Genomic DNA, 15,447 nt, shown 5'->3' with positions numbered 1-15,447 from the left:
GGTTAAATGTTATCTTATCTATTTTTTATCATGGAGTTCAATCTGTTTATGTTCTAAATCAGTAAGCTTAGTGAACTTACTCATTAGAATCAATCCATCACGATATGACATGCCCCAGTGCTCATATGGCTTGGTATCGTCTCAAATCGATTTTTTGCGTTGCAACAAACATGTTTTTAACTTATGAATATGGCTATATATAGATAGACTACTGTATCTAATATGCAAAAGATTTTGGTAGAAGTTCCATTCATGAACATGAATGTGAAAACAGTGAAAGTAAGTCTGCAATGAGTAGGCTCTGATTATAAAAAATCAATAAAACTTTAAGTGATACTACGTCTTAGTTAAATTCTCAAGAATGGTCAATATGATACATATATTCATCAGTGAACTTACCTGGTGTCATAATCCCTGGAAAATTGGAAAATTCATAAAATTTAAGTAATTACCGGTATTGAAAAATGCCCAATCTTAATATTAAGCGTTTTTCAATTGTTAAATGCATATTTATGGATAATTACTAAGTTTTTTTGATTTATCAGATTATATAAGGATCCTGTTATGTTATTTATTACACAAGGTATATCTACTTATGAATATTTGCTCTTATTATCCAAGTTTAAAATTCTTAAATTTTATGTACAATCTAAGACGTAGATTTCCTTTAAACACATAAAATATTTCTTATATATTCCTTTTGTTTCTCGATATAATCATACTTTTTTGTAAAATTCTATTGTTTCATTGACATGTATCATATTACTATATTTGGTTTGATTGGCACTATTCAGCACAAGTTCCGATACGCTACAATATATAAGTTATTGCTGAAAAACAATTAGTAATGATCATTTCCTTCTAAATATGATTTAATCAACATGTTTTCTATCATTATGGCAAGTTACTGAGCTAGAAAAAATTGAGGTGGAAAGTGACTGCCTGAGTCACACAATTTTTTAAAAGATTTTAACAATTATTTCAGATCTTAAAGGAAAAATTACAAGATAAAGAAGAGTTAGAGAAGAAACAGTCATGTCTTTGGTTCAATATCCTATCACAATATTTATTTCAAGAACTGAGAGATACTCCACAAGTCAGAAGGTAAATTTAGCAATGGTCAAGCTTACAAAAGCAAAAAATGACCACTTTGACTAGGGCTGGGTATCGACTACCAAATACGAGATCGATTATCATTGGCAGGCCATTAATCAATAATAATTTTAATGGAAATCCTTGTAAATACCTAAGTAAAAACATGTTAAAATTCCAAATAAATTCTTGTTTTGAGATATTATAGATTATTGTGCTGAAGGGAACCTATGTGGAAGAGATTTCTACATGTTAACAGGTACAGGGGAGAAAATGTAACTTTAACATATATACGATTATAGAGTTTGATAATCAATAACCGAAATTATAAATTCATATCAACGATAACGGATTATTTCGATATGTGATTGATTGTCAAGAATGCTTTAAAGTGATCTTTTAAGGGATGGTCATATGTTGTACGTCACAGTGTGAATAGCCATGGTCAAAAAAGAATTGACCAAACATCCATTCATTTTATTTTTATTAGGTTTTATTCTTAATATAGTTATTTCAGTTAAGAGCCCTCTTGAATGTTCGTAAAATTAACATTTTGACCTTACTCGATGACGTCTGCTTTAACTGATCAAATTTTTATTCTCTCCAGAATTGGCATTTTGCTTATTGAAAAATTAAAACCAAAACAAGTGTTAGATTTAATGACACTGAAATTTGGGTGACATCACATTTGGTTATTGATATTCAGAGTTAGTTCTGGCTCAGTTTCAGAATAGCAGTTGTAGTAAATATGTAGTAAATATTGGTGAGAAAATTTTCTGATGGAAAAGGATATTTTAGGGTTCAATTAATAAAATATTAATTTTTTAAGGCAGATATAAAATATTTTCTCTGTTATAGTACTCCATATATCAATTGTATTGTGATAGATGTAAAAGTTCGTATTTGAAAAGATTTCTAAGTATTTCATTAGCTCTTTACCAGCATGTAATTCTAGAATTCATAGTTCATAACACACCAGTACTTATTATTAATACTTACTATTACGTTAAATATCAATTATTAATAGAGATACATTGACCATTTCAGTTGTTAAATGAACTTATCCAACCCATATCTGATTGGTATAATCATGGCAAAAAAATCCAATAAGTAAGCTTACCTGTACTGATTAGGCTATATAGATTTGAACAAATGGTGTATTCGTTATAAGCCTATTGTTTAGTTTCACTTTTTAACAAGTGACTGTTCAATATAAATGACATCTCAAATAGCTTACTAATGAAAATTTCAAAATTTTTTATTTGTAGAAAAACCTTGTTGCATCTAACAACTTTTTGGTTATTCAATTTTTCTCATTTTTAAAGAATGTATATGTGTATTGGTAAAACAAATAAAACAATAAAAAGACAAATGCTCTATTTTTTGACCAATCATACTTTAGTCTCAGAAACAGAAATTTTAAACTAAGCCAATCAGTAATAGTGTTCACAGCCAACTGTCGAAATTTCAGTCTTCAAATCAATGTGTGTCTAGAATTATCAGTGTTTAGTTAAAAGGATGTCGTCTTTTGACACACTGCCATATATAGAAAAGACAACTAAGCTGATAGAAATACCAAAAAAAATATAAAAAAGATATTTTTGAGGGAAATTATGCAATTTTCATAAATTTCTGAAGACTATTTCCATATATTCAAAACTCAAATCAACTCCCCAAAATGATGCATCTGCCCAATTAAAGCTTTTATTGTGTATTTGTGTCATTACATTTTTTTGTCCAACATCTATGGTTATATTTCAGCACTGCAAAATTCATGTGACCTCATTGATGTAATAATTTGTTCTAATTTTTCTGAAATTACATTTTCAAACTTGTAAGTGGTGGTGCTTGTTTAAAAAAGAGTGTTAAAGATGGTTTCCCTCATAATACTTATATGAATAGAAAGTAGAGGTGTTCTAATAAGTTGGAAAAATGACAGTTTGTCTCACATGTCCATAATTAATTCATAATTAGCTAAATTGAAAGAGAATTACCAGCAGAATTCCAATGATTGACAATTTAAGAAAGATTAAAATTTTTTTTTTTTTTCCAGACTGTACATACATGGATATTTATGATTGGTTAAAACTCTTAATTATATGCAATAAGAGCATAATGATATGATTAAGAATACATGATTATTCATTAGAAACATCAAGTAATAAAATAATTTGCTTAATTTGACACTAAAAAATAAGGAAACCCATCTTTAAGCTTGTATTTAATTTTTTGCCATTTGTTTTAATTCTTTAACGCCTTTATAATTCTGCTTCTCTCTTTATTCTAGGTTTGTTATGAAGAAAATGAACAAAGAATTCGAAGAAGTTCTACAAACAACATCAGGAAAATTTTTAGATCAAATTATTGTAAGTCAAAAGACATAGAAATATTAAAACAGAACTTAAAACATGTTGTTACTCACTATGAGTTCTTCAGACAACTGATTTATTTCAGCCTGCATCTCCACAGATGTCGGAGAACATTTTTCAATATCCCCACTGATGCTGTCTGAATCCTCATTAAATTGATATTATGTTTATATATACATTATCTTGATATAATGTGCTTACATATTTACACCTATGACCAGCTCGCACCCATGTGTTGTGATCAAACAGGTATATAAAGGGCCATATGCAGCGCTCGTACTTAACCTAAACTTTGACTAAAGTTAGACTTAAGTCGAACTTTAGGTATGCACCGGTCGATCTTTACAAAAGCCGTGCTTAAATTTCAGTATCAAATGTAGAAAATGAAAGCCTTAATCTTATCTTTGTAATGTTCGTCTTTAGCCAAAGTTCAACTTTAGTCAAGGTAAGAGCGCTGTATATGGCCCATAGTGTCTTATGTAATCTTTTCAAATTTCAGATTCGTGATTTTAATTTGGGCACAACATTTCCTATTGTAAATAATGTTAGTATAAAAAATATTGTAAAAAATGGGGATAAACTAGAGGTAATTAAAGTAATAACATTATTTTAATCAATTAATTTCATTTAATTGAAGTCGAAAGCATGCCTAGCAGAGTCATTCAAATGGTTTGGGTGTCAAAAAGTATAAATTTAGAAAATTTGGGTAATGAAATAGTAAAGTACCTACTGATAAACATATTTTTTCATGTTGTTGAAAGCGGTAAAATTTTTTTTTCAGGAAATTGATTTAGGTTTAGATGTTGATTATGATGGTGGATTTCAAATAGCTTTAGATGTATTTTTAGTTTTTAATAAATCAGCATATTTATCTGTTACTCTTAAAAAACTAAAAGGTTATGCTAGATTACAGCTGACTCGAACACCATATACTCATTGGTCATTCTCTTTCTATGATGTAAGTATGGATTACACTGTAGCAAACTAGCAAAGTCATCTTTAATTTTATTAATAAAAAAAAATAATAATAAAAAAATATATTTACATCAAGGCAAATCGTGCATTTGATTATATTTGTTTTTCATAATTTATGACATTTAGGGGTAGATAACGGAACTTTATGGAAAAATGCCTTCGGGTTCTTTGGTGAAAAGAAAAGCAGAACATTGAACTCCATTCATTTCATTTCATTTACCTTTGATTTCCGTAGGAATAAGAAAGCTTAGAAGTAGGATACCTTTATAGATTAATCCACATAAACTTTCAGAGAAAGTCTTCTAAGCCTAAGTGTTGTAGTGTTAACTGTGTTCACAGTGTTTTTAGAAACCTCTGGTGTCTGTTGTATTACACCCTTCATATTTTGTAGGATCCTGAAGTAGATTTTGCAGTAGAATCTCAATTTGAAGGTCGACAGTTACCACAAGTTGCCAATATTATCATTACACAGGTTAGTCCATTAAAAAAATACATATTTTGTAAGTGTTTTTGTTCTGTTTTCATGTTAGAATGAATATTTCTGAGTTATTCAGCTCTCTGCTGGCTCACTATCATGTTCCTTACCAGCAGTGTTAAACGTTAACTGTTGCTTCTACCACCAACTATTCATATCGTTAATTTTGATAGGATTTAGACCAATTAGATCCAAATGATAGTATGAAAATATTTATTTTACCAGACACAAGATTTCTAGATTTCATGTGAAGGCTTGGTTAATGGTTGTTGAATACGCAGTGATCTGACATCTCATTGTGGAAGTAACGGTTCGATGTGTTACATGTTAGATGTCATACACCATTGCGAAAGGAGCATGGTTCACTACTACATCAATACATGTTCAATTTTGCACAATTATTTTTTTTTTCTCATCTCAGCTTCCTGTATGAATTTTTCAAAATGAAACCGCAATATGTTTTTATGTGCAAATTACAAAAATAGAAATTTTGAAGCCGGCATATTATATGGCAAAAGTTCTAGCATTTAATATTGCAAAAGAAAAAGATTTCTTGACAATTCAAAGTGTATCTCAAATTTAAAATGATTTTGTCATTTTTCAGTTAAGACGCAGTATAAGAAAAAAACATACATTACCAAACTATAAAATGAGGTTTAGACCGTTCTTTTTTCAACAAGAACTTGAAAAACCTCTCCGAGATCTCACAGTAAATGGCCATAATATAACCACTGGAAGACTGGATATTCAAGTAAAAGAATGTTCAAGACTACTTAAAACACCAAAAGATTCTTTTTTATATTGCTCTGTATCTATTGGTATGTTCATATTATTCTCCATTGGCTTGCTCTTTTGAATTTTGACCTGCATCTCTGATTTGATATGAATTCTTCTCGGAGGGAATTCAGGAATTTGCAGATTTTTTGTCAAATGAAAGATTACTCGTACTTTTTGAAGCTAACAAAGACTTCCATTATACAGACTAAATATTTATTAACAGATTACGATTTGGACTGTGGTGTCCTCTGTCATAAATACAGAAAACAATTTGATAAAGGGGTGTGAGACACATGGTGCTGGTCATTTATTGTCAATACAAAAATATGTTAATTTCTAATTCTGTCCTACCATGACACATACTAAACTTCATTGTGGATTGTAAATTTCATTGTAGATTATTTACCATATAAAGAACTAGTCAATTCTAGAAGGAGAGTGTGGGTAACACATGACATTGAAGTTAATAAAAATAATGCTCAATCTGTTGGTCTTGCTTTTAAAGAGGTGAGTAGTTCAGATAAGTCGGCATCATACAAATTACAAAGCTTGTCATTTAGACTTTTTTACACTTGAGATAAATTACAAAGTGTATATACAAAAAACATTATGTCATTATCAGAATGTACTCTTTATTCTCTTTTTAACAAAATATGACATGGATGGTTTAAACAATATTGCTTAAAAGTATTTTTTTTAGTTTAAGTCAATTGTTAAGGTGACTGCAATAACATCAACCAATCAGTGTTCTTGTCACTGTACATTTAGAATATGGTAAAGTTGAGATGTAGTTTAATACAACTGTTCAGTGTATGTTTTTATTTTTATTTTATTAGTGTTATATTTTTACTAGGAACAACTATTAGACAGATATGAAACAGCAGTCATTGTGGAATTCGTTATTCCCGATTCTCCAGCTGCAATTGCAGACATCAGAAAGGTATGTTTAAAAATTCAAATAATTGTCAGACACAGCTGTATCAAATTGTATTCACACACCTGGATTGTTTTGACCAGCTATCTCTATATGAACTTCAAAACAATGGCTGACTTAATATTTTTGTCTTTATGTCTTGAAATTTGATTTAAAATATCTGGTCATTTTCTAGAGAGGGGGTGGCTCAGGGAGTTAGATGTTTACTCCATTACTCAGGAGATCAGGGTTCGATCCTGGTATTTGGTATTGCAGTACCTTTGAATACTTCAACATGATTCCCCTCTTAGTGATGCTGCATGCAGTGCTGACACTGGGTAAAGGGTCTTGTTGTTTGGATGTAACAATAAACCTAGGCAAACAGTCAGGCTGATACCGTATCCTGGCAACACTTTCTTTATTTCACAGTGAAAGTTTCTGATCCATCTTTCTCAGGCCAATCTGTATCAGAAAGTAGGATGTAAACATTCATGTTTATCACCCATTGACAAAGTAGCGTAGGGTATACAAATATGATATTGTTTAATATTTCTGTTACTTGCAGGGTGACATGTTAATAGCTATAGGTACAACTAAAATATCTTCAACAAAACAAGCTGCCAAACTAATCAAAACTGCTGGGGAAAAGTAAGTAATAAGTTACTGTTTTATCAAATTTATGTGGAATAGATTTCAAGTAATAAAATTTTCCTATTGAACACAAATCAATTAGTTTTTGTTTGGTATTTTTATTTCATTATGGCGCGTACTTTTTTTTACTTAGCAAAGGAGAGATTTTAATTGCCAAAGATTTTTCAAATCACCTGGTTATTGCTTGACTCTCTATCATTTGATTTCAGGTTTATGGTTCGGCTGGAACGAACTCAGATAAAAATGAATCCTGATCTCAAATTTGTGGAAGAAAACATCAATGTCAAGGAGTCAGCAGAATTTGAGTTTTCTGAGGAGTCTGCTGTCGGTGACAATAATGGGGAGGAGTTTATAAGCATTAGTTTTAAACAAGATGGGGAGGAGCCAAAAATTAAAATGTCTCATGATAAGCCAAAAACCACCATCAATCAAAGTCCACCTACTCATCAACAAAAACCCAGATCTAAAACTGATTTGACAGTGGATGGTACACCTGTTTTGAAGAAAAGAAGCATTGGCAGTGAATCTCCAGCTAGCAGTTTTAAAAGAGAGAGCTCTCCACATGGATTACGCTACAGAACACATAGTGATCCTGGACAGCTTACTAAGGTAGAAAGGGTCAATTATTAATTTTACCTTGTTTGGAAATCAAGTCTACTGCCTCTAATCCCACAGAATGCCATCAAACTCATTAATCCTTGAGAAAAGCGGAGGGTTTGATTTTAGACTATAATTATTTTTGATAGTGTACATTTTAACAATGACATTAGTCTACTCAGTGATAGTGTACACTTCACTGTAACTGATGGTGGTACACTATGTCATAATGTTATATTATAATGTTGTATTATGTACATGTTATGTTGATAGTGTACAGTTTGAAGATATTGTTGTGATAATGACAATTTTTAATCTATTTGTAGTTAATAAATGATGATGTCGATAGTGTACATTCCACTGAAACTGATGGTGGTACAGTTAGTGATAGTGATGATGATGTTTCAACTGTGCAGAAAACCAAGGAGGTCAAATCTAGTCAGGTATATGATCTGAACTGTCTTTGAAAATTGTACTGCAATATTAGCTTGAAGTGAAGTTTGCCTTGAAATATGTGCATATATCATAATTGACATGCATATAGCTTTGAACTATTCTTTTGATTAAAGACATTATTCCTCAACAGGGCTATAAAATTCTCAAACTTGGTCAATAAGAGTATAAATTCATCAGTTGGGACTTACAAAGTGCCATGACTAAAGCATAAATCTCTATATTAACACGATATATACATTAAACTAAGCAAATCGGGTTTCAAAATTTCTCAGTTCAATGAATTGTTTCTTAATTTTATGGATTTATTGGATTATAAAGAGAACCTGTTGAATAGATATAATACCAGGTTATTCCACTGATGAACAAAAAACTCACTTAAGCCAAATTTTACAATTTCAAATTTTTTGACATCATAAGAGAGAGTATACCTTTAACAGATATATGATTAGTTGCATGAATATTGTGATATTCTTTACAGAATCCTAAATGGAACCATGCAATGAATTTTGATATAACAGAACAATTAAGATATCTCAACCTTTGTATATGGTGTAAAATACCAGAGAAAACTGATAAGAGTGAAAAAGTTATTAAGCCTGAAAGACATTTATTAGTTGGACATGTGAGTTATTTTCTGCCTTTAGTCATGTTGTCGTATCAAAGGGAACATGAGTCTTCAAGACTTAACCCTTCATCAACAAACCAATATTCTCACCACTTAGTTTGATTGGTGTAGAATTCTATTCTATTCTATTCATATATATTCTTTTACACAAAGTCGTTCTCATATTAACAGTACTATTTTGAAGCTAATATTCCAATTGTTATGAAAATTGATTTTAATTGTAGGTAAACATTCCATTATCGGACCTATGTTTAGAATGTTTATTAACTTTAGAGGGCCAAACTAAATATAAAGTTAATTTATTACCAGGGGAAATGAAAGCTACTGCTAGGTGAGAACATTTTTTGATCATTCAGAAAGGAAAAAGAACACAAAGCCTCAAGCCTTATGCTTCAGAAGCTCTAAAACAGACAAATCTAAAAATCTGCTCATGAATTTATGTGAATCTGCTTGATCTAATTTCAGTGTATCTAAAACTGGAATATTTATAAATTTCTTTGTCTATTTCTAGTTATTCTAAAACAGAAAAATCTATATATCTCCTTGTCTTTTTTGTCTCCTTTGTAATTTTTCTAAATCAAAAAAATTTGTCTTACCGGTATATATCTCCAGTTGTTCTAAAACAGAAAAATATATAAACCTGCCCATGAATTCATATATGAATCTGCTTGATATTATTTCAGTTGTTCTAAAACTAGTAATATATGAATCTGCTTGATATTATTTCAGTCGTTCTAAAACTGGAAAATATATGAAACTGCTTGATATCATTTCAGTCGTTCTAAAAATGGAAAATATCTGAATAAGCTTGATATCATTTCAGTCGTTCTAAGAATGAAAAATATCTGAATCTGCTTGAAATAATTTCAGTTGTTCTAAAACTGGAAAATAGACGAACTTGCTTGATATTATTTCAGTTGTTCTAAAACTGGAAAAGATATGAATCTGCTTGAAATTATTTTAGTTGTTATAAAACTGGAAAATATATGAATCTGCTTGATATTATTTCAGTCGTTCTAAAACTGGAAAATATATGAATCTGCCAGGATTTGATTCTCAGTTATGTTATGGTGATGTGACATTAATAGTAAAGTTCAATAATAATAACTTGAATGAGAATGAAAGACAGACAATAACTAAAGTACCCTTAGATCCTAGTGTAGTAACAGATACCAATAGAGATACTACTATCAATAAAGCTGTAGATGAGTGAGTACTATGTAGTTACTACTAAGAATTATCAACAATTTCCATTAACCTGTATGTGTGCAATACCTGTCTCAGCTGAAAAACTAATAATAGCTTGTCCAACATTCATGACAGATCATATTCATGACCACTGACGGAACCAACAATTTATGAAATACCGCATCCAGCTACCAAAAATATCCCATTGGACCGAAATTACAAATACTTCCAAATAGTCAAATTGCTTTACCATTGTGTTGAATCTCATCTATTTTCCAGAGTAACTGATATCAACCATCATTTCAATGGAGCTCAATTCCCTTCAGCTACATATTGCAATTTCTGTGGTAAAAAGGTAACATTTTTCAAAAACTATGCCTCAATAGACTTGTTTTAAGTATCTTAGGCTCTAATACCCCTTTCGCACTGCACAACTAAATTATTGAATTCGGTTATAACCAAATAGAAAAATCTGATTCAGTTCGATTCGATTTGATTCGGTTCGGGTTGCTTTCGCACTGCAATCCTATCTGACTTTCGCACTGCCGAGTCAAGTTACCTAGATAACTTTTTATTTTTAGTAACACATCATGTCACGTGACAAAACATTATCACATGATTGTCACCCTGGTAAAAACAAATATAAAAATAAAAACAAAAGCATTTTCTGTTTCCTCTTCCGATATATATTCATTCTTTTTCTAGACAATTCGTGTACTTTATTAATCCTTTTCTTGTGATCATCAAATATCATTATAACGTCCCTGCCAACAGGAGCCATTTTGAAGTGTTTATACACGTGACACCCCACGTGATAAACTTATCCGGATAACTTCTTGTTTGGTTTCGCACTGCCACTTATCTGGATCGTATCCAGACGAAATCCACCTCTTGAGGTAGATTTTTCAATCTGGATAACTTCTTGTTATAATCGAATAAGTTTTTTTGCCAGTGCGAAAGCAACCAGAAGTTATTTGGATAGAACTGGATGGAACCGAATTACTTTTGCAGTGCAAAAGGGGTATATGTTTCAGTTTTACTCATTCTGTAGGCATTAAGGTATTCTTATGAGTTCCAAACAACTGACAACTTAAAGCGAGGCTACAGGTTGTGCACGTTAAAGATCCCTCGACAGTTGGAAATCGAATAAGAGCAGGCTAATGCCACTGTCCTGGCAAAATTTCCCTCATGGCACCCTGCATGGCATTGCCTGTCTTCATTAGCCCACAAGGTGCAGAAAAGTAGGACGTAAAACTCCATTCATTTCATTTCATTTTATTTCATTTTCAAAAAACAACAAAATTAAGCCCACTGGCAGCAATGAAACGATGAAATAAGGAATAGCAGTACAATCCAAGAATTAGAATATTGATAAAAATATTCAAAAAGAAAACATACTAAGGGATATGCATTTAAATCTTTCAGATCTGGTTAAAAGTAGCTTTTCAGTGTAAACAATGTTCTATGATTTGTCATAAAAAATGTGTAGAAAAATGTCAAGCTGATACTCTGTGTACAAAGTAAGTTGATTCGTAGCATTTTTGTATTTGAGCATTCTATTACACGAGCTCCATTCCATGGCAAACTTGACAAATTTATGTATGCCCATTAAAAATTTTTGTCAAAAGAGGCCTGTCAATAGACTTCAATGCTAAATTGCTAATCTTGAAATTCCACACACAACATTAGTAAATGTTTTATTGAACAGATTGTGTGATTGGTTGAATATCCTGATGACCTTGAACATGGGTTGCATAACAATTTCATCAGATCATGTATGGCGAGTGTAGGAACCTACTGCAAAAACAAAACAATCAGATCAGATTTTAATCAGATAAAGATAGTTTTGGGTGAAACATCTTTTTAACGCAAGTTTTTCTTTATCTTAGAAATGGTGTTAAATGTCGTAGTAAACCAGATACAGAATGGAAGATGCCTGTAGTAACGTCACGTCTGAAGAAAGTACAGGAATATAAAGAGGGTGTGACTAAAAGTAAATTATTAAGTAAATTCCGTAAAGAAGACAAACCCTCACAACAACAACAACAAACACCTGTTAAAAAGAATGTGCCAAGTAAGCAAACCATTTTTAAATGTTGCCTCTATAGCACAGCTTAATGCTTCATTTTTGCCCTGGAGCCAAAATGAGTCAAATTGGCGATTGTAACAGTTCAATATCTCCCTTATATAAACATCATGTGGATTAACATACAGGCGAGATTAAAAGGGATTAAAGTTCATTGGTAATTAATTGTCAGTAAATTACATCATTCTAAAAAAGATATAAAATGGCACGAACGAAATAGTTCTTGTGTTTATAGCCAATTCTTTTCTAAGAAACTACGCTCGTTAGGAGACCATTTTGGATTAATCCCTTGAGTGGTCTCTTAATAAAGGTTTTACTGTATAACATAGCGTATGTCAATTATATAATTTTTTCTGTAATTATAGCCAGTCTAGATATTAACGTTAATACAGACAGTGATGTAAAGATGTCGCCTGGGATAACACCATCACCAAGATTTAGTCCCAGATTACTACGTAAAGTACCTAAAGTTGTATTAGAAGCTGGTGATAGCACTACTAAAGTATTGGTATGTAAATACTATGTTGGTCACTTTTCTGTTTCACTTCAGTGAATAAGAAATTTTAAATACTGCAAGTAATTTTCTTTGTTGTAATGTAAGTAAATATACAGTATGTAATTCCATTTTGTTTGAATATAAAATCTTGTATTGGGCCCCAGCACAGATGCCACAATTAATTCCCCTTTGGTTACTCATGATTTCCTTTCCTATAATATCGCCTGATTAAAAAATACAGAAATATCGCCATATCGTGATCTATGGTAATTATATTGAAATATCATCAAATTGATATATACCCATATCGTGATATATTAATGCTTAATATCATGATATCAACTTGAACCAATATCGCCTAGCCCTACTTTTGGTGCATTACAATGTTTCCAGTTATATTCAAGAATAAGTAAGCGTTGTATTCGCAATTATATATAATAAAGTTACATGTATTATGCTTTTGAATTTTACAGCAAGATGACCCACCATCAGATGATTCTGATGCAGAACAAAATGCTGCCTTACAAGAACTGTATGAGAAGAGGGCTAAAGGACAGAATTTAGATGAAATGGTTGTTACAGCAGCGAAACAGATGGGTCGTGAACTATTCACACATTTATCTATTACTGAACGCAAAAATAAACTTGATCATATGGTAGGTGGAACTTATTTGAGTATTTTCATCATTTAGAATTATTTTAGGTTTAATGTAGTTTATCGTTTTACTTTAGGTTTTATGTGGTTTATTGCTTTATATTAAGGTTTATTGTTTAATTTTAGTTTTATTGTTTTACTTTAGGTTTTATGTGGTTTATTGTTTAATTCTAGGTTTTATTTGGTTTATCGTTTTGTTTTAGGTTTTATTGTTTAATTTGAAGTTTTATGTGTTTTATTGTTTTACTTTAGGTTTTATGTGGTTTATTGTTTTATTTTAGGTTTTATGTGGTTTATTGTTTTACTTTAGGTTTTATGTGGTTTATCGTTTTACTTTAGGTTTTATGTGGTTTATTGTTTTACTTTAGGTTTTATGTGGTTTATCGTTTTACTTTAGGTTTTATGTGGTTTATCGTTTTATATTTGCGCTTTTTGGTTTCTTGTTTAATTTTAGTTTTATTTGGTATATTTGATATTTTAGGTTTTATTGTTTAATTTGAAGTTTTATGTGGCTTTTTGTTTTATTTTAGGTTTTACTGTTTCATTTGAAGTTTTATGTGGTTTATTGTTTTACTTTAGGTTTTATTTGGTTTATTGTTTTACTTTAGGTTTTATTGTTTAATTTGAAGTTTTATGTGGCTTTTTGTTTTATTTCAGGTTTTACTGTTTCATTTGAAGTTTTATGTGGTTTATTGTTTAATTTGAAGTTTTATGTGGTTTATTGTTTTACTTTAGGTTTTATTGTTTAATTTGAAGTTTTATGTGGTTTATTGTTTTACTTTAGGTTTTATTGTTTAATTTGAAGTTTTATGTGGTTTATTGTTTTACTTTAGGTTTTATTGTTTAATTTGAAGTTTTATGTGGTTTATTGTTTAATTTGAAGTTTTATGTGGTTTATTGTTTTACTTTAGGTTTTATTGTTTAATTTGAAGTTTTATGTGTTTTATTATTTTACTTTAGGTTTTAGGTGGTTTATCGTTTCATTCTAGAATTTATTGTTTAATTTTAGGTTTTATGAGGTTTATTAATTTTAGGTTTTATATGGTTTATTGTTTTACGTTAGGTTTTATGCAATTTATCTTTTTTTTGAGGGTTTACATGGTTTATTGTTAAATTTTATCTTTATTCAAAAATTGTAGGTTATATATAGTTTTGGTTTAATTCAATTTTGGTTTAATTCAAGTTTTTAACGATTCCTTGATAATTCAGGTCTAAAGTTTTTTTGTGGTTTATATTTACAATTTAGGTTTTATGACGTCTATATGGTTTAAACAATATATAGAGATATCGTTAATTATTACTCAAGGTTTTATAAGCTCATGTTATATTATGGTTTTATTATGTCCATGGTTCATTATTTTAGGTTTCCAAACTTCAGTTAGAAATTGACCAAGAAACAGAAAATAAATCTGATTTGAACAGAACTCTTCATGAAACATTGGACCAGGGTCAAAGACAAGCTATTCAACAACATTTACTGAAATCGGAAGAAAAAGGAGACGCTTTGATGATGTTGTTATTACATTATTGTGCTGGACTTCAACATTGTTTAGATCAGGAACAGGAAGAGAGACTGAAAAACGAAGGGGAACTCAATGAGGGGGAACTCAATGTGGAAGAACTTGAAAACTGTGTAGGCAAAGAGGAGGATATTTATGTGTCTACTGAAGACCTTCTTTTTAAAATGATAGAGAATGGCCATGACCAATTTGGTGACATGGGGGCTGTCCTCATTGACAAATCAGATGCCGAGGAAAGCGACAGTGATGATTTTGAAAAATTTCGTGTTTTGGATCATCAAATAGATGATGGGGAACTTATCTAGCTCATTTCAGCTGGTTTGTCAGACCATTACTGGAATTCTAGAAAAACTCAATGTTTGATGACGTCAGTAATCGCGAAGGGTCCTATCTGATAAAGCATATGTTGATATTTTTGTATGATTAGTGACATCACTAATTTTAATGAAAATTGGAATGGTGCAAATTGATGCTATCAGTGTCTGCGATACACAGACATTTTTTTTAGAAAACCTCTTTACAATCCTTTTGACTGAGTGGCCCTTATTTCAGTTTGTTTTAATTTACTTAGT

General features: G+C 30.7%; 1 protein-coding gene across 1 annotated transcript; it reads left to right on the top strand.

Moving 5' to 3' along the window:
* Positions 1-258: 258 nt before the first annotated feature.
* LOTGIDRAFT_173946 (hypothetical protein) lies at positions 259-15,180 on the top strand (the record flags this gene model as incomplete). The annotated part of the gene is made up of 21 exons (XM_009051971.1): positions 259-279; positions 986-1,104; positions 3,380-3,458; positions 3,961-4,047; positions 4,243-4,419; positions 4,828-4,908; positions 5,516-5,729; positions 6,086-6,195; positions 6,542-6,628; positions 7,167-7,249; positions 7,462-7,861; positions 8,176-8,292; positions 8,784-8,927; positions 9,155-9,261; positions 9,942-10,139; positions 10,398-10,473; positions 11,544-11,638; positions 12,008-12,192; positions 12,570-12,712; positions 13,174-13,356; positions 14,719-15,180. 21 exons carry the CDS (start codon positions 259-261, stop codon positions 15,178-15,180), a joined length of 3,168 nt encoding a protein of 1,055 aa, XP_009050219.1.
* Between the last annotated feature and the right edge of the window lie 267 nt (positions 15,181-15,447).

The sequence above is a fragment of the Lottia gigantea genome (genome assembly GCF_000327385.1).
Source record: "Lottia gigantea unplaced genomic scaffold LOTGIsca_176, whole genome shotgun sequence".
Lineage (NCBI taxonomy): Eukaryota > Metazoa > Mollusca > Gastropoda > Lottiidae > Lottia > Lottia gigantea.
The sequence above is the reverse complement of the archived record's forward strand: the minus strand, read 5'-3'. Positions and strand labels throughout refer to the sequence as shown.